This window comes from Capricornis sumatraensis, chromosome 3 (genome assembly GCF_032405125.1).
Source record: "Capricornis sumatraensis isolate serow.1 chromosome 3, serow.2, whole genome shotgun sequence".
Classification (NCBI taxonomy): domain Eukaryota; kingdom Metazoa; phylum Chordata; class Mammalia; order Artiodactyla; family Bovidae; genus Capricornis; species Capricornis sumatraensis.
This window is the reverse complement of record NC_091071.1, coordinates 59,093,110-59,111,616: the sequence shown is the minus strand read 5'-3', so window position 1 is coordinate 59,111,616 and position 18,507 is coordinate 59,093,110. Positions and strand designations below refer to the sequence as shown.

At 38.3% G+C, this 18,507-nt stretch overlaps 1 protein-coding gene across 3 annotated transcripts in view; it reads left to right on the top strand.

The window, feature by feature from the left end:
- ITPRID2 (ITPR interacting domain containing 2) overlaps positions 1–18,040 on the top strand; it is a 37,116-nt gene extending 19,076 nt beyond the window's left edge. The window contains exons 10-18 of one of the 3 annotated variants that reach the window (XM_068967319.1): positions 308–396; positions 2,121–3,314; positions 5,308–5,385; positions 5,464–5,591; positions 5,988–6,138; positions 7,211–7,276; positions 7,947–8,411; positions 16,349–16,465; positions 17,167–18,040. In XM_068967319.1, the coding sequence (XP_068823420.1) occupies positions 308–396; positions 2,121–3,314; positions 5,308–5,385; positions 5,464–5,591; positions 5,988–6,138; positions 7,211–7,276; positions 7,947–8,411; positions 16,349–16,453 (2,276 nt within the window). In that variant the 3' untranslated portion in view covers positions 16,454–16,465; positions 17,167–18,040. The remainder of the gene's footprint in view (positions 1–307; positions 397–2,120; positions 3,315–5,307; positions 5,386–5,463; positions 5,592–5,987; positions 6,139–7,210; positions 7,277–7,946; positions 8,412–16,348; positions 16,466–17,166) is intronic. The other 2 variants (XM_068967321.1, XM_068967320.1) reach the window with 2 other exon arrangements.
- The last annotated feature ends 467 nt before the right edge of the window (positions 18,041–18,507 follow it).

Sequence of the window (18,507 nt, the reverse complement as noted above, 5' to 3'; positions counted from 1 at the left end):
TTGGGACTTCAATTTTTATTAGAGCCATTTTTCATTTCAGCAGGTTGTTCTCCAAGGATAATACCAAAATACATTATAATTAGAGCTTAATTTGGAGCTAAACACTGAGAATTTCTGATGTGATTCAGTTTTATTTGAATTCAAGTCACTTCCTGCGCTTTGAAGCCACAATTTGGCATAAGTAATGCATACTTTTCTAAGAAAGAGTCACTGTTGCGTACTGTGTATCTTTTGGAAATCATGTAATAAAGGTACTCACTGAAGCCCTATATAGCAGTTTTGTATAACTGCATTTCTTTTTTGGTAGATCAACTATTACGTACTGCAAGTCAGCACTCTGATAGCAGTGGTTTTGCTGAAGATTCGACAGACTGCCTCTCGCTTAATCATCTTCAGGTAATATTTCCTATCGTAGTAGGCGTTATTATTAACTTCTTTATATTTAGGTGATTTTTCACTGTCTATATATTTAAGACAATCTGTTCAATCTTTATTTTTCAAATGATAACATCTGCGTCCTAGAATTTTAGTCTTATTATCTGAGCATTTGTCTATAAATTTTAAGTTACGCTAATTCTTCATCTTTCTCTGACTGAATATTTAAAAACAACAACAACAACAAAAAGCTTCTCCTTCATTTTTGGACCACCAGTAAACATAGTATTTTAATCCTTAACCTATTTTGTCTTTTTTAAAAAATTTTCTACCATCATTGTATTTCAGTGAAAGAAAATGAAAATATTAGTCGCTCAGTCTTGTCCAACTCTTTGCCACCCAGTGGATTTGCCAGGCTCCTCTGTCCATGGAATCTTCCAGTCAGGATTACTGAAGTGGGTAGCCATTCCCTTTTCCAGGGGATCTTCCCTACTCAGGGCTCGAACCCAGATCTTCAGAATTGCAGGCAGATTCTTTACAATCTGTGCCTGTATTTCAGTATTTTATAATAATTAATAACTAAAACTGTGGATCCATAGCTTGCTCAATATTACTTGACTTTTATGCTATAGTGTGTTAGATAATCCAGAAGTCAGGCATGTCTTAAACTCTCCTCAAGGAGCTTATAGTTTATGTGTGCAGTACATAATGTACATGAAAAGTGTTTAAAACATCTGTGAGGAAATTTTAAAGAAAACTGGAATAAGAGAAAAAAAAGAACCTAAAAAAGTACCTTAGAAACAGCATTTAAGGAGTAGACAGTGAGGAGAAGTTTCTAAGGAGACTCAGAGTAATCCAGCAGCCATAAAAACTGAGAGATGAAGGAGAAACTATTAAAAGGAGAGCTGTAGCCATTGGAGTGAAAAGATGAAAATTTGTTTAATTCTGAAATTGAGTACTTGAGTGAGTAATTCTGATGCACTGAATGAGAAGCATGATTGGAGAGTAAATCAGTGACAGAGAAGATACAAATTATGTTCTTTTTTCAAATAAGGATGATAGCTAAGGGTTATAGGGTTTTTTGTCTTTTTTATACAGTAATGATTTAGGAAAGTTGTTTGGCTAAGAGAAAGAGCTTGATGCAGAAAAGTCTGGGATCAACCTGGAGAAATACCCTAACTTTTGAGAGGAGGTGGTCAGAAGTACAGATTGGAGGGATTAGCTTTGAAAAGAGACACAGTTGTCTTTCAGAATGGAGAGGAGGGAATGATGGGGTAAGGTACAGGGAAGTTTGTAGGTATTGAGGAAGAAGTTGAGATATTTTTGTCCATTTTCTCTGAGTCAGTGTCATATGTTGGAAGGAATGGAATGCTTAGTTGCCTAGTCATGCCCTACTCTTTGCAACCTTGTGGAATGTAGTCCGCTAGGTTCCTCTGTCTGTGGAATTTTTCAGGCAAGATTACTGGAGTGGGTTGCCATTTCCTCTTCCAGTAAGGAAAGGAGATGGGTGTTGAAAGGGGGTATTTAAGGAAAATAGTGAAGATCTGGAATATTTTTTGTGAGAAAGCAGAGTTGTTGATCAAGGACACAGAGCAGTTTCGAGCAGCACCAGCGCCAAAACCAAGGTGGGAGGCCCCGAAAGTGTAGAAGCCTCATAGCAGTTTGGTGTTTTGTTAATGCTTATCAACGTAATTAAAATTAACTCATTTGAGTTCCCCGTCCTTCTACCTGTTTTCCTTTCGCAGGTTCATGAGTCCTTGCAGGCCATGGGGAGTAGTGCAGATAGCTGTGACAGTGAGACAACAGTCACATCTTTTGGTGAAGACCTTGTCACACCAACAGCACAAGACCAGCCTTACTTTAATGAATCAGAGGAGGAGTCTCTTACGTGTCCTCAGATGGAAAGAGAAAAGGCAGCAGCAGTTGCTGAGAAAAGGTCAGATGGCCAGGATTCCCTCCAGTGCCAGACTGTTGAGAACATAGGACATCAGCAGTCCACCTGGAGTGCAGGGGATCACGTTACTGAAATTACTGAAAGGAAAGAGGATGTGTCTCCAGCACAGCCTGTGGAATTACTAAGGGAAGCAAGTGCTGAAAGTGATGTGGATAAAAGCAGTGAATGTGAATTTGTCCAGTATACCACCCACCATATTCTTAAATCATTGGCTTCTATTGAAGCTAAATGCAGTGAAAAAGGGGCTGAAAATACAACGGGGTCTCCCTCTTCTGTGGACAGAGTTAATACAGCTTTACAAAGAGCGCAAATGAAGGTTTGTAGTCTGTCTAATCAAAGAGTGGGGCGTAGTCTGATAAAGTCAAAAGATCTGTTGAAACAGAGGTACCTGTTTGCAAAAGCTGGCTATCCTCTAAGGAGGTCTCAGTCTTTACCAACCACCTTGCTGAGCCCCGTAAGGGTTGTGTCATCTGTCAATGTCCGGTTGTCCCCTGGAAAAGAGACCAGATGCAGCCCACCATCCTTCACCTACAAGTATACACAGGAGGAGGAACAGAGACTAGAAAGAGAAGTGATAGAGCACGATGGTCAGTCTTCGGTCAAATCCACTATTTTCATCTCTCCGACATCTGGGAAGAAGGACGCCGCCGCCCCGAGCGAAGTGACCCGGCTGGAGGAGTGCCGTCAGTGGAGGACCCCGGCCTGTGCACTGTCTGCTCAGTCCGCCTGCTCCCTTCACTCTCTCCACTCCGAGTGGCAGGAGAGGCCCCTGTGTGAACACATGAGGACTCTGAGCACTCACAGCGTTCCCAGCATAGCAGGCGCCGCCTGCAGTGCCTTCCCGTCCGCTCTCGGGTGTCCTTACTCACACAGACACGCTGCCTCCCCTTACCGAGCGTGCTCTATGAACCCCCCTTCTGCAGTTGAGATGCAGTTGCGAAGAGTGTTGCATGATATTAGAAATTCACTGCAGAATCTTTCACAGGTATGAAACCAAGTGTATCTTTCTTACTCTTGTTTTCTTTTATTGGTCTGAGTACCTCTTAATTCACTGATAAGCTAGGAGCCATCAGACGTAACCGCCTCAGCCTCATTTTCCTACATCCCTATATTTATCTGTACCTGCCCCCCCCACCTCCTCCCATCCTCTTCCTTCCTAGCTCAAGGGAGAAGCTGTAACATTCTGAACAAGGTGAATGTCTCTGTTCACAATCTCCCTCCCTTCTAGAGAGGAGATTTTGTTTTCTAGGCGTCCTCCTTTAGCCTCTCCTCCATTGTCTCTGTCTTAGTCAAGCTGTCTTTGTCATTAAAAAAGAAAACTTCTCAAGCGCTGTCTGTCCTTTTCTCTTCCATCTGACAGTGTTCACCACTTCTTTCTAAGTTTTCCTCCCTTGGCTTCTGTGTGGCCGTGTATTCTCCTGGTTCCACCCGTTGCTCTCTGACTAAGCTTTTCCTTCATCTGCTGACTCCTGATGCTGGTCTCCTGGTACAGAATTAGTCTGCTTCCACTGGGTTAAAAGAAGAGAAAAAAATCAGGTAAACGTGTGAATCTAGTCTGTGTGTCTTGTCACTTTTAAAGTTACTGCTCTCAGATTTGTTAGTGGGATGGGAATAATTTCCAAAATAAGTTTTGAGAAAGAATTGTCTCTTGGTTTGCCTTTCACACTCCCTTTCTAAATCTCTTTTTAAGCTACTTAGATGAGGCAGTTGAAACAAAGAAAATGATAGTGCAACGTAATGAACGGGGTGTTCAGCTAAGAGTCGAGAGGCCTAGAGTGAATATGATCCGTTCCTTTTCATGATGATGTAGTAGACAGGAAGCCCCTTTGACAGTAAAAATGAAAGTTGGAAACCTTTCAAGTTACGTAGTAAAACACACTTTTAAGTAGAGATTTTATCCTCATGATGATTGTCTTCTACTAATGATTTTCAGTCTAACCAGAAAGTGGGTGTCTCTCTTTCCTCCTTACAAAATGTAGTTCTGTCTACAAATGAGAAATTAACCTTGCAGTTACGGGAAGCTGGGGATTCCGGGGTCCTGTCCACCTACACCTTCATGTTCCACCTGTCCCAACCAGCTTGTTCTGCTCTTGATGTGGTTTTCTGTTCAGTGTTCACCAGTAACTCAGCTGATTTCCCCGTCCTCACTCCACCCCACCTCGGGATACAGGTGCTGTGTATCACCTGGCCTCTGCCTGTGTCTCCAGGCCCATTCCCTGTGAGCAGGCTCCGACCTAGGTGTGTGTCCCTAGCTGTCTTTTTTTTTTTAACACATGCCGCATTTTTTTTTTTAACCTGGGATGGCCTGCCCTTGCCGTTCTTCACCTGACCAAGCCCTAATTACTGTTACAGCTCAAGTGTGGCCACTGTTGAGAACACTTAACCTAATCTGGATTTTTGATTGTTTTCATCATAGCAGTCCCCACACCAACCCCAGCCAATATTATGTATATATTTCTACTTCTGTTTTCTCCTTGCTTCTCCACTGTGAGAATGCTTGAAGGCTGGGAATGCCTTCTATCTTCCTGTTATCTTTCTCACTACCTTGTGATGCATAGTAGATACTCAGATATCTGAGCGAGTATGGTGATTGCTGGCTGCTTTCTTCAGCCAAGTCAGTAGTTTCTGTGATCTCAGAATGACATTTGCTATTGCGTCTATATTTCTGAGTTTTGTTTTTATTTTTCTACTTTCTCAAGGCAAGAAGGAGGTCCTGTAAGACATATTAATAGATTTAAACTATATGTATTCCTTTGCCTCTTTCTTGTTCCAAATACACTGACTTATAACTAAAACAGATAGGAATAGTAGGTGGTACTGGTGACTGATTTATCTGATTTCAGCTTATAACATAAAGTGATTTTAGGTTTTGTTTTATGCCCCAAAGAGAAACATATGTACTCCCCAAATTCTGCCTAGATGATGTGGAAGTAGTCACTTTAGCATTGCTTTCTAATCAGACTTTCACTCTTTTGAAGTACCCTATGATGAGAGGACCTGATCTTGCTGCTGCTCCGTATAGTACTCAGAAATCATCTGTTCTACCTCTTTATGAAGTAAGTTGTTACTTAAATCTCTGTGTTACAGAATACTTTGTGTGATTTAGAAGTTAATGCTGTTATATTGCATTTTAGAATACTTTTCAGGAGCTCCAAGTAATGAGGCGGAGTCTGAATTTGTTTAGAACGCAAATGATGGATTTAGAATTGGCAATGCTGCGTCAGCAAACCATGGTTTATCATCATATGACTGAGGAGGAAAGGTAAAAGTTCATATGTCTTAATGTTGACTTAAAATATTTTTCATTCTAAAAAGCATTGTTAACTTTTTTTTGGGGGAAGCTGAATTTTATTTTCACTGCTGTGTACCCTTTATCTAGTCTGTGAACCAGTATAAATAAAATTGGGCACAATGTTTTGCTAAGTAAACTCTGCCTTCATTGAACTGAGGAAGACAGTGATTGGAATCTGTTTCTTATTGTGTGGAATATTTGTGATGGAAGCTAGAGGAAGAAAAAGCAGTTATAATGGTTATACTCATTGCAGACGCTGTTGTGCTAATCTATAGAACTTGGAGTTTTAGTAACTTCCGAAAGCTTGTGGGAGTTGTGATACTGAGTTTCCAAACTGCTTTTTTCAAACTCTGTGCCTCCTAATAGATACGAAGTTGATCAGCTGCAGAGTTTGAGAAATTCAGTCCGAATGGAACTGCAGGATCTGGAGCTGCAGCTGGAGGAGCGCCTTCTGGGGCTGGAGGAGCAGCTCCGCCCTGTGCACGTGCCTTCACCCTTCCGCCCCTCGGCACTCATGGTATGCTACCTCCGGTTGTTACAGTTTTTTCACTCAGAACTTGTTAATAGCATTCTACACAATTTAGGACAAATGCCTTAATTTTAAAACAATGTATTTTAATGGCATTGGAGACATGCAATGTTTAATGAGCCTTTCCCACAAATCAGTGAAATGTGTAAGTTGTGGTTAACCTCTTAAATATTTAACCTATTTATATATATAAATACATTGAAAAATTGTAATTTAATAATAGAGAATAAAGAGCAATGCAAAAATTTAAGAATTTTAAGGGAAAAATGATAGTAGGTTAGCATATGACTAATTTAGATGTTACTCATTGTGTATAACTGAAGAACACACATATATATATTTCATGTAACCTTTTTTCCCTCCTTTCTTGCCTTCGGAAAAAAAAACTGTTCCCTTTACATTTTTCCTTTATTTTGGATTCTTTTCCATTCTGTATGTTTTTTAAGAAATCAAATAAGATCTTTGTAAAAGCAGAAAAACACGTATACAAACGAGAATAGAGACAAACACTCTCTCTCTTTTTTTTGTACCACTGTTCTTACTCCTAATGTTCCTTTTCATGCAATTTGAACTTCAACAATTGTATTCTTATTTTTGCCAAAATCTTTCAGTCGTAGAATATATTGTTTTGAAATGTTGAAACAGTGAACTCTTTGTTAATTGAACATAACTGATTTTGTTAAAAACAACTGCATGAACACACATGTATATATGCACACATAGCAAGTAGAAAAAGAATGTGTGTGTGTGTATATATATATATATATGTATAGCACAGACTAAGCATATCTTGTCAATGAATATCTCATCGACAGTTTTGATCTGAGGAATGTGCATTGGTGAGATCAGAGAATCAGAACATCTTCTATGCAACTTTCAGTCACAGTAACACATTTTATAGGATCCTGTGACAGATGAGGCCGACTTCTGTGACATAAAGGACTGCTTTAGAGCAATAATTAGCTCATTTTATTATAAAGCACTTGCAATTTGAAAAAACTACACACAGACACACACACATATATCACACATATATGTATATATTGTTTTGCTTTTTCAGGGAATGTGTGGCAGTAGAAGCGCTGATAACTTGTCATGCCCTTCTCCATTGAATGTAATGGAACCAGTAAGCCTCTTTCCTTTTAAATCACTGGGGAAGGGAATGATATCATATTTCATAAACACACAGTTTTCCTAATGTAGATTAAAAAAAATTTAAATACACAATTTGGTAAGTTAGTTAATTTGATTAGAAGTGAGTCTGGCATTTCTTGAAGTCTGTTGCCATCTTTGGCCACTAGAAAGCCAGTTAATTGCAATAATGATATATCTTCATGGCCTAAAGGAAATAATGCATCATAAAAAGTAATTTATATTTCAGGAAATGTGCTTTCACAGTCTGATTCCAGGTTCTTTAAGTAATTGGATCTTTAAGATGACTACATTTTGCACAAAGATTGATTTTTATTGTATTTTAAATGAATTAGTTCATTTGAGGGCATTATGAGTTTTTTTTACTGGTTACTTTTCTTTGTAAGTAATTTGGACACCCATGTGGAACCAAGTAAAATTTCATCCAGCTATAGCCTAGTTAAACATTTTATGGCTTGATCTCACTGTGAATTTGAATTTTTCTTGCTGTTTTTGCAAATGAAATTGGTTAGTAACTAAATGAGTGCATTCGAATCATGTCTCTACAAGTTAAATGATTTGGGGCAGCATCAAGGATATTAATCTTCTTTTAACTGCCAATCTTAATTTAAAGAGAGAAGAATTACAGTTTTTCTGATCTCTAGGTCACTGAACTGATGCGGGAACAGTCATACCTAAAGTCTGAATTGGGCCTGGGCCATGGAGAAATGGGATTTGAAATTCCTCCTGGAGAAAGCTCAGAATCTGTTTTTTCCCAAGCAACATCAGAGTCATCTTCTGTATGTTCTGGTCCCTCTCATGCCAGTAGAAGAATTGGAGTACCTCCTATTGACTCAGTGGGCAAACCCAAAACCCATCTGGTACCAAGCAAGAAATTATTCCGAGCATCAGTGGCCCTAACACCAACTGCTCCTTCTAGAACAGGATCTGTGCAGACACCTCCAGATGTGGAAGGTTCTGAGGAAGCTGGAGCAACTGAAGAAACCTCAGAAGCTGTAGGACCTAAATCTGAAGTGGAGGAAGAACATGGAAAAGTCTCATTATTGCCAGCTGCTGAGGAAGTGCATAAAAATGTGGAGCAAGATGAGTTACAGCAAGTCATAAGGGAGGTGAGTAAAACCTATGCTTAATTTATTTATTTTGAATAGGTTTTAACATTAATTATTTATAAGACACTCCTCTGATTCACTGTATTCAGTAATTTTCCCATTGATTCAGCTCATGTCTATTATGTTTGTAATGCTGTTTCTGCAAATTTCATACTCCCATGTGAAATAATTGCGACTCTCTATATTCACTCTGGTGAAGAAGGTATGTGTAGGTTTCAAAATAGGTGAACATGTGACGAGGACTTTAGACCTCTGTTTCCACCTTTGTAAAATTAAGGATTATAGTTTAGATCTCTTCCAAGATTAAAATCTGCCATTTTATAATGTCAGTTGAGATTTTAAGAAGTATGAAGCATTTAATCTATTTGGTTTAGTGAGTAGAAACCTATAGAAATTAAGTAAGTCATTCAAAGATAGAAATAAAGGATTAAAGTTTACCCTGTGCGATTAGCAGTATGCAGACCTGAAACATTTAGCAATAGTTCTAGGTTACCGAAAGGACTGCAGCAACTTAGGAAGACTAGTCATCAAAGGCAAAATATTTGAGAAATTAGTAAAATAGTTGCTTTTGGCACCAGGATCACATAGTAAGGAACAGTATGGATGTCATTTAAAAAAGGAGACTGCTATAGATACATATTTATGAATGACTTTTTTTTTTCCTTTTTTCAAATCACATTGTGTCTCTGGATGCAAAGTTCAGTAGAGTGCATAAGATAAAAATTACATGTGTTGAATTTATTTTTTCATTCTGTCCCTGTCTTAAGAGTAATTCTGAGGAAGAACTGCAATTATTCATAGTTCTTTCCAACTGGGATACTAAAATCCATGATAAAAAGGATCATTCATTCTTTCCATTAGTAAAAAGAAGAATAGCCTACTGTGTTTTTAAAAAATGGTTTACAAGTGTCTTAATGAGTACCTGCTCTGTAAAGGAGAACAGAAAAATGGATGTAAGACCATGAAATCCTTAAGCCTAAAGTCTAGTAGGAAAGTAAATAGAACTAACTCAAGGAACAGTTGAAAAATCATACAGAAAAGCATTTAGTATAATGTATTGAGAAGGAAGGATTTAGAAATGGAAAATACCAAAATGAACCAGAGAGATAAGAGTCAGCTTATCTTCTAAAAGCTCCTTCTTTTTAATCTTTGTACTTCCAATAAATTCAGTAATGTGAGTGTAACACATTTTTAGAATTAATTTGTGAGTAACATTGAACAAATTTTTAGTGGTTATAGGTCAAGAATGGTGGCAGCAATTTGCAGCAACATGCATGGACCTAAAGATTGTCGTACTGAGTGAATAACAGAGAGGGAGAAATATAGGATAACATCCCTTGTATGTGGAATCTGTAAAGAAATGATACAATTGAACTTCCTTACAAACAGAAAGAGCCTTGTAGACTTAGAGAACTGAATTTATGGTTGGCAGGGGGAGGGGAGAGGGGGATAGTTAGGAAGTTTGGGATGGGCATGGACACAGTGCTATATTTAAAATGGTAACTTTGTAGCACATGGAACTCTGCTCAATGTTATGTGGCAGCCTGGATGGGAAGGGAGTTTTGGGGAAAGTGGATACATGTATATATATGGCTGAGTCCCTTCACTCTTCATCTGAAATTATCACAACATTGCTAATGGGCTGTACCCAGTACAAAATTAAGTTTGTTTGTTTTTTAAGAATGGTGGCAACATACCAAAATGTTTTTTTCAAATGAGCCATTGCTGCTCTGGGTCCAGAGACTAGTTCATGTATGAGGTGCCATCATTTACAGCTGCATGACAGCAGCTTGAGAAGTACCTTGAAAATACAGTCAGTTTTGCTTTTTATGACATTAATATAGGCATTCCTAAGAATCATGCCATGCATATTTGTGCAGTAAAAACTACAGAGCTCATGGGGAAAGTAGTATTAGAAGCATAACATTAAAAACTTTTGTCAGTGATATATTTTTGAAAAGGTGAAAACCTAATAAAAACAGTAACACTGTTTTGTTAAGAAATAAATGCTTCAATAGTGTGATGCTACCTTGAGAAAGACCTGAAATTTGCTTCTGGAATTGGATTTTGGAAGGGCTGCAAAATAAGTTACTTGTGAGTTACTGTGAAGTGGTAGAGGGGGGAGATAATGAAATCCAACAGAAATTGTAATGCCAGATGCAGATAGGTGTGCTTCATAACACAGTGAACTAAGAAATCTAGTAGCTGTTTAATGTTTGTACATGTTGGGTACTCTGTTCCTAGGTTCAGCTGACATTCAGACAAATTAACACTTACAAAACAAGCATTCTGTCAATAGCAGAAGACACTGCATGTACGTAATTTATTTTCATGACATGAATTACCAACTTGAAATTTAAAAGATCTTAATTCCATAAATTTATTTGTCCTATAAATGTAATTATTTTGTAGGTTGGTTGTGTCTGGCTGATATTTAGCAGTCTCTATACAGCCACCTTGCTCAGTTAGTTAGGTGTGACTGATGGTGTTTCACGTCAAAGATCAATTTTTGAGTAGAAACTCCAGTACTTTGACCACCTCATGCGAAGAGTTGACTCATTGGAAAAGACTTTGATGCTGGGAGGGATTGGGGGCAGGAGGAGAAGGGGACGACAGAGGATGAGATGGCTGGATGGCATCACTGACTCGATGGACGTGAATCTGAGTGAACTCTGGGAGTTGGTGATGGACAGGGAGGCCTGGCATGCTGCGATTCATGCGGTCTCAAAGAGTCGGACACGACTGAAGTGACTGAACTGAACTGAAGTAATTATTTTTCTCCACAACGTATTTGTTAACTGAGGAAATCAGTTTTAAGGTACTCCCCATCTGGCACCCCAGTCCAGTACTCTTGCCTGGAAAATCCCATGGACGGAGGAGCCTGGAAGGCTGCAGTCCATGGGGTCGCTGAGGGTCGGACACGACTGAGCGACTTCACTTTCACTTTTCACTTTCATGCATTGGAGAAGGCAATGGCAACCCACTCCCGTGTTCTTGCCTGGAGAATCCCAGGGACGGGGGAGCCTGGTGGGCTGCTGTCTGTGGGGTCGCACAGAGTCGGACACGACTGAAGTGACTTAGCAGCAGCAGCATCTCCCTTGACACAAAATGTTGTATTTTTGTTCCCTTAGCTTCCCTGGTTTGAAAAATTTCCTTGGAAACTGAACTTTATATAGTCATTTGGCATAAATACGCTCTTAATGTACACTTGAGTCCTCATTTTTAATGTTGTTAATGGAGTCTGATAAGTGCTGTAAGTGATTTCCTCATAGCTCAGTTGATAAAGAACCCACCTGCAATGCAGGAGACCCTGGTTTGATTCCTGGGTCACGAAGATCTGCTGGAGAAGGGAATGGCTACCCACTCCAATATTCTGGCCTGGAGAATTCCATGGATAGTCTCTGGGGTCGCAAAGAGGCAGACAAGACTGGGCGACTTTCACTTTCACTTTCACAGCATCACTAAACTAGAACATTGATTTTTTTGGGCTGGTAGAACTTAGCATATACAGAAAACTTGGTTGTTCCCATCATAGTGTGGTGGTGCTAGAGAATTACTTAATCATTTATAAGAACCTCCCTATTAAATATGGGAAATTTTATAATTTGAAGGACTGACATGTGAGACAAATGTTTGAAGAATTTTTTAGAATTTGTTACTGTTAATTAGAAACTTCCTGATTCAGAATTTGACATAGTTTGGAACTTTAGCTTAACACTGACCCTTTTAACTGTCTCCAAAAAAGCTTACCAAGCAAATTGTATAGTAGATGAAACAGGGCATAAGAGGAACATTGATGTCCTTAAAAAAAACAACACTCTTTTGAAGCACTTTAAAAGCATATGTTAACGGATAAATTAGTCTAATGTCATCTATAATTTAAAAAATCATTTGGGTTATTATCATTTTAGCTCAGTTACAATGGTGTTCTGTTAAACTTTGCAAAATATTTAAAATTCAGATTAGTCTTGATTCTGCTCGTTTAAAATGGGTAATCATTTTCCTTAAATATAATAGTACTGAATTCCAGTTCTTTTAAACACTTATTGTATCAGCTACCAAGAAAAACAGAATTGTCTTCCCAGCAAATTCTGGGTCTCTAACCCCATAAACAAAGCCATTATTCAGGCAGGGAAGATTTAAGCTTGGGTTGAACAGTTTTGCCGGTGAGGATTAAGCATGTTTGGCAAACACTTCCAGGGAAGTTTTCTTATTGTTCTCATGGGTGCGTGAAAACAACGATGTCCAAAGTCAGGCCTTTGTTTCCATTATTTCACCGTATGTGAAGTTTTTTAAAAGAATGCTTTCATTACTTATAATACTGATACAGTAGAATTCTTTTGAAAGAGAACACCAAAAGAAAAAGTAAGTAAAAAAGATTACTTAATAGAATAAATGAGCATGTGTCCACAGAAGCAAATTGGAACAGAATTAAATGTCAGAGTATAAAGATAGATTGCTCTGTGTAGAGTTTTCTTCTTTGTTCATTGAAGTTCCTAGGCTTGGTCCATGCCTCTGAGTAAGTGTATTTCATCTGGCACACTTTTATATGTATTTTGGTAAATACACAGCTTGCCTGTGTTCTTACTACAATGCTATTAGTGATCTCTGTAATAATGGCTGCCGCACAGGAGGCACTCAGTAGAGGCTAATAAATGGATGTGTTGTCCCACACTTTAGGCTTGCTGTCATCTTGTTAATATGCCAATGTGCATTCCTTCCTTGATCCCAAGTAGTCTGTCTTCAGTGGATATTACTTTTTGGAAGTTATAAAATGGACTTCACCTTCCATTCCACTGATTTTCTCACTGCTTATCCTTCCCCACCTCTGTAACGTGGGAGACTTTGGAACTAATTTATTTGTTCATACATTTATTACTTCAATAAATTATCAAAGGCATTTTGTCATTTTCCAGTGCTTATATGTAGTGCTTTGTTTTTCACTTTCTGTTCTTTTTTTTGTGTGATACTCTTTCATTCTCTCGTTGATGGCATTTATTCAGACATTCATTGAGCGCTTACTGTGTGCCAGCACACACTGATGAACTTCCGCTTGAGCGCTCCCTTCCCGCTCTGATTCCCGTCTGCTCTCTCACTAGTGGGAGCTGTCTTATCAGCTGGGCTCCCTGCTGCTCGCTCTCTTACGGTGCTCTTGCTACTGCTCTCGTCCTCACTGTTGTCTGCAGTTGGCCTTACTTTTTCATCTCACTGTGTTAAAATTTGCTATTCTCTGATAACCTTTTCCTCTCTTATCCCGTGCTAGTCTCTCATTTTTTATTCTGTTCTTACATCATTAATGAGTTAACATTTTTTCCTTTTTAATATTTTATGAAATGTTTGTTCTGGGTCCACCTAGATAATAACATCCTTGGTAGAGACTTTTTATGTTTTACTGCACTGATGTCTGTAGCCATCCCCACCCCCAAATATTGGTACACTTTTTTTGTTTATAGATAATACTTTTGGGCTAGTTTGTTTTTGAATGATGAAGAATGAAAAAAAAATTTTGAGTGAAGTGTGATGAGATGTGCGTTGGACCACAGGACTGAAAGACTCTGCTAACTCATTGTCTTTTGTAAATATGGATTTACAGAGGATCTAATTTAACACGCTGCATTTGTACTCGTATGCTGTGGCAAAGAAGTTCTGGTATCATATTTGTATCCAATATGTATTTGTTTAAAAGACAAATCTGAAGGACTATGAACTTAACGGACCTTTGATGTTTAAAATTTAGAGACACTGGTAGAAGGTAAAATGAGAAGATTTTATTTATTTAAATATGTTTCAGTACAGAGAGCTGGTAGTTAAGGAGCATTTGTTTCTCTGAATATTTATGTATAAATATATATATATATTATGTAATATATATATTGCATGACATTATTACAGAGCCATTTTTGGAAAGACTTCCATTGAGATGTGTTCAAGATGTACTTAGGAACATTTTAGGAAGGAGATCAGGCTGGCAGGAAACTGGAAATGTAGAATTTTTAAAAGCTGGTTGAGTGTGTCTTGAGTGCTGATTCAGGAAGGCATTATCAGTTTATTTGAGGAAACACACTTGTAAAGCCTTCAGAAAGGGTTACTCAGGGGTGATGCACTGGGCTTCCCAGGTGGCTCAGTGGTAGAGAATCCGTGGCCAATGCAGGACATGCAGGAGCTGTGGGTTTGATCCCTGGGTCCGGAGGATCCCTTGGAGGAGGAAATGGCAACCCACCCAAGTTTTCTTGCCTGGAAAATCCCATAGACAGAGGAGATTTGTGGGCTGCGCTCCGTGGGGTCACAAATCAGAGAGAAAAAGAGGCAGGTGTGCATGTGTAGTGTTTGGACACCTGGAGACGAAAATCTCGAGGGAATTGTCATTGCCTCTAGATCTGTTTGCGTTTTCCAACAATAAAATGACATGTAAATCCTCATCCAAAGCAAAATTTTCAGTCAGGTGACAAACGTACCATACAACTAAATACTGACTTATTTAGAGTTTATGGTTGTTTTGGTGGTGGTGTTTAGTCACTCAGTCATGTCCGACTCTTTCCTACCACATGGACTGCAGCACGCCAGGCCTCCCTGTCCTTCACCATCTCCTGTAGCCTGCTCAAACTCATGTCCATTGAGTCAGTGATGCCATCCAACCATCTCATCCTCTGTCGTCCCCTTCTCCTCCTACCTCAGTCTTTCCCAGCATCAGGGGCTTTTCCAGTGAGTCACTTCTTCCCATCAGGTGGCCGAAGTATTGGAGCTTCAGCTTCAGCATCAGTCCTTCCAATGAATATTTAGGGTTGATTTCCTTTAGGATTGACCTGTTTGATCTCCTTTCTGTCCACGGGACTCCCAAGAGTCTTCTCCAACACCACAGTTCAAAAGCATCAATTCTTCCATGCTCAGCCTCCTTTATGGTCCAACTCTCACATCCACACATAACTACTGGAAAAACCATAGCTTTGACTGTATGGACCTTTGTTGGCAAAGTGATCTCTGCTTTTTAATATGCTGTCTTAAGTTTGTTATAGCTTTTCTTCCAAGGAGCAAGCATCTTTTAATTTCATGGCTACATTTACCATCTGCAGTGATTTTGGAGCCCAAGAAAATAAAGTCTGTCATTGTTTCCAATGTTTCCCCATCTATTTGCCTTGAAATGATGGGACCAGATGCCATGATCTTAGTTTTTTGAATGTTGAGTTTTAAGCCAGCTTTTTCACTCTTCTCTTTCACTTTTATCAAGTGACTCTTTAGTCCCTGTTTGCTTTCTGCCATTAGGTAGATAGACATTAATTAAAGAAAAAAACATAAAAGTGAACATAATATTTAGTCAGTTCTTTCAGGTTATTTTGTGTCATAGGGTAAATTTTCTATGAAGTTTTAACATTTGTTAATGCTCTCAACTTGAGAATTGTGTTATTTTGTAATGGAGTTATTTGAATTATGTTAGACAAGATCTCCGGAGAAGGCAATGGCACCCCACTCCAGCACTCTTGCCTGGAAAATCCCATGGACAGAAGAGCCTGGTGGGCCGCAGTCCATGGGGTCGCTAAGAGTCGGACACGACTGAGCGACTTCACTTTCACCTTTCACTTTCATGCATTGGAGAAGGAAATGGCAACCCACTTCAGTGTTCTTGCCTGGAGAATCCCAGGGACAGGGGAGCCTCATGGGCTGCCGTCTATGAGGTCGCACAGAGTCGGACACGACTGAAGCGACTTAGCAGCAGCAGCAGCAGACAAGATCTCAGAACATGATCTGAGTTTGAGGATAGATGGACATGATTCCCTGATCTCTCTCTGTATTTCATGAAGGATTTACACGAAGATTTAGTTTTCTCTGTAGTTTAGCTGACTGTAGAAATTAAATGTTATTTACTTGTTTTTTCTGATAACAGAATAAAATGGATTATAGTGATACTGTTAAGTTCTCACTTTCTTCTTTTTCCATCCTAGATTAAAGAGTCTATTGTTGGGGAAATCAGACGGGAAATTGTAAGTGGACTTCTGGCAGCAGTATCTTCAAGTAAAGCATCCAATTCTAAGCAAGATAGTCACTAATGGAATTTACAGGTAAATTTTTCTGAATTTCTTTGTTTAACTAAATGTAACTTGGTACTTTGGAGAAGGCAATGGCACCCCACTCCAGTACTCTTGCCTGGAAAATCCCATGGACGGAGGAGCCTGGTGGGCTGCAGTCCCTGGGGTCGCACAGAGTCGGACATGACTGAAGTGACTTAGCAGCAGCAACTTAGTACTTAGTTTTTAATGCTTTTTCTTAGTATATAGGTCTGTTCCCCTAGCTAAATTTTTATTTTTAGGAAGTATGTAATATGTTATTTTACACTGTGTGTAAGTGAGTCAAATCTCATAATCTCAAACCTCCAAGTGATATTGATATTTTATCATTTCATTGAAATTTCATTATAGTAAATAAATTCTGGAATTGGGGAAATTGGGACCTTCAAACCTGAATTTTGATAGCACTGCCCTGATTATAATATTACTTCAAATGGATCAAGATTTCAAGCATGCGTGCATACCAAGTTGCTTCAGTTGTGTCCAAGATTTTAAGACTTAATCATAAATTTTTAGTGTCTTGTGTTTTTTAAAGAAACATATCCCATAGGTCTCATTGTACATAGTACATTAGGTCTCATATCTAATCATGTCATAATAGATAATGGAGGATCTTTATTCTCATCCTTCCTTTTAAAGACTTTTCAGTAGTAACTGAAAAATGCTTAATTTTTACTTTTCTTTCTTTTTTTAAGGTTTGCGTGGGTCCTATTAGCTGCGTGATACTGGAGTTTTCAAGGATATACACTGGTGGGGGTGTCATTTGTGCTTCAGAAGATACTTGCTGCTGAGCTGCGCTACTGTATACAATGTTTATTTCTTCTGTGCATATCTTTTCAAAAAACATAGAAACATAGGCACTTTGCTGACTTTATTTCTTTTCTAAACTATCAAAACCGTAGTCATTTGAAAAGCCTAATATTTATTTGTATGTCAGTATTTTCCAGTTGATTGCCTAGGTAGAATTAATTTTAAAACTTGAAAACTTCCAAACTTAACCAACTTATAAATAACATATTTCTTCAGACTAGCTTCTTAAAACACTGACCTCTATGAGGTATTTACTGTGCAATAACTGATTCATTTTTTTGAGAGCTTGAAACAACCAATGATACTCCCTCCACTGCTGTTAATTAGTGTCACTTCCAAGAAGAAAAATTATCCTGTTGTAAAAACTGCTTTTAATTCTTGAGGAGGTTACTAATAGCAGTAGGATAGAATTTATGTTACCTAAAACTACTTAATGTTCTTACACTGTAAGCATTGTTATTTTACCCAAGACAATTGTAATTTTGTTGTAGCTTATGTAGTTTGGGGATTTTTGTTTGTTTGTTTGTTTTGGAAACATGTCTTATGTTAAACACTATGTACTTTTTGCATTGTCCAGACTTCTTTATTATAAGGACATGTTTCTTCTTTTAGACTAAATAGTAGAGTATTGCCAAAATAATGGGGCCTGTGACTTGAATGGATAGAAATGAATAAGCTGGTTTTGTTTTTTCATAATGGAAGTAATTTAGATTTTTGTTTTCTCATAAACAAATTTTAATTCATTCTTAACCAGTGAGAACTGCTTGTTTTATGGGGGGAGCGGGGGGGGCGGGGAAGGAAGGTAGTTTCCTATTTGGTTTTGTATATGTTAAATAAATGTGTAAAGTAACAACCAGATGTTATTAGAATTATTCTTTAGCATTTATAATTTTCAACTCCTATTATATTTCTTTGTGTGAAATTTTAATCAAAAGTGGTTGAGAGGTTAACAATATACTTTGAAAGAATATCTAAAAGGTTTTTTAAATGTTTGAATTATCACATCACACAAAGGCTGATTTCTAAAAAAAAAAATTAATAAAGTATTTATTTTGCCTAACATGTTTTTAGTGATTTATTTTCTTGAACCACAACATGAAGAATTTGGGTTAGATTTGATAAGTAACAGGATCCAAAAGAATTAGAGCATATAATCTATTAGGCTAAAATTCTCTTTTCCTGAAAAGGCGTCTACGATGCTTTCAAAAATGTGGTTAAGACTAGAC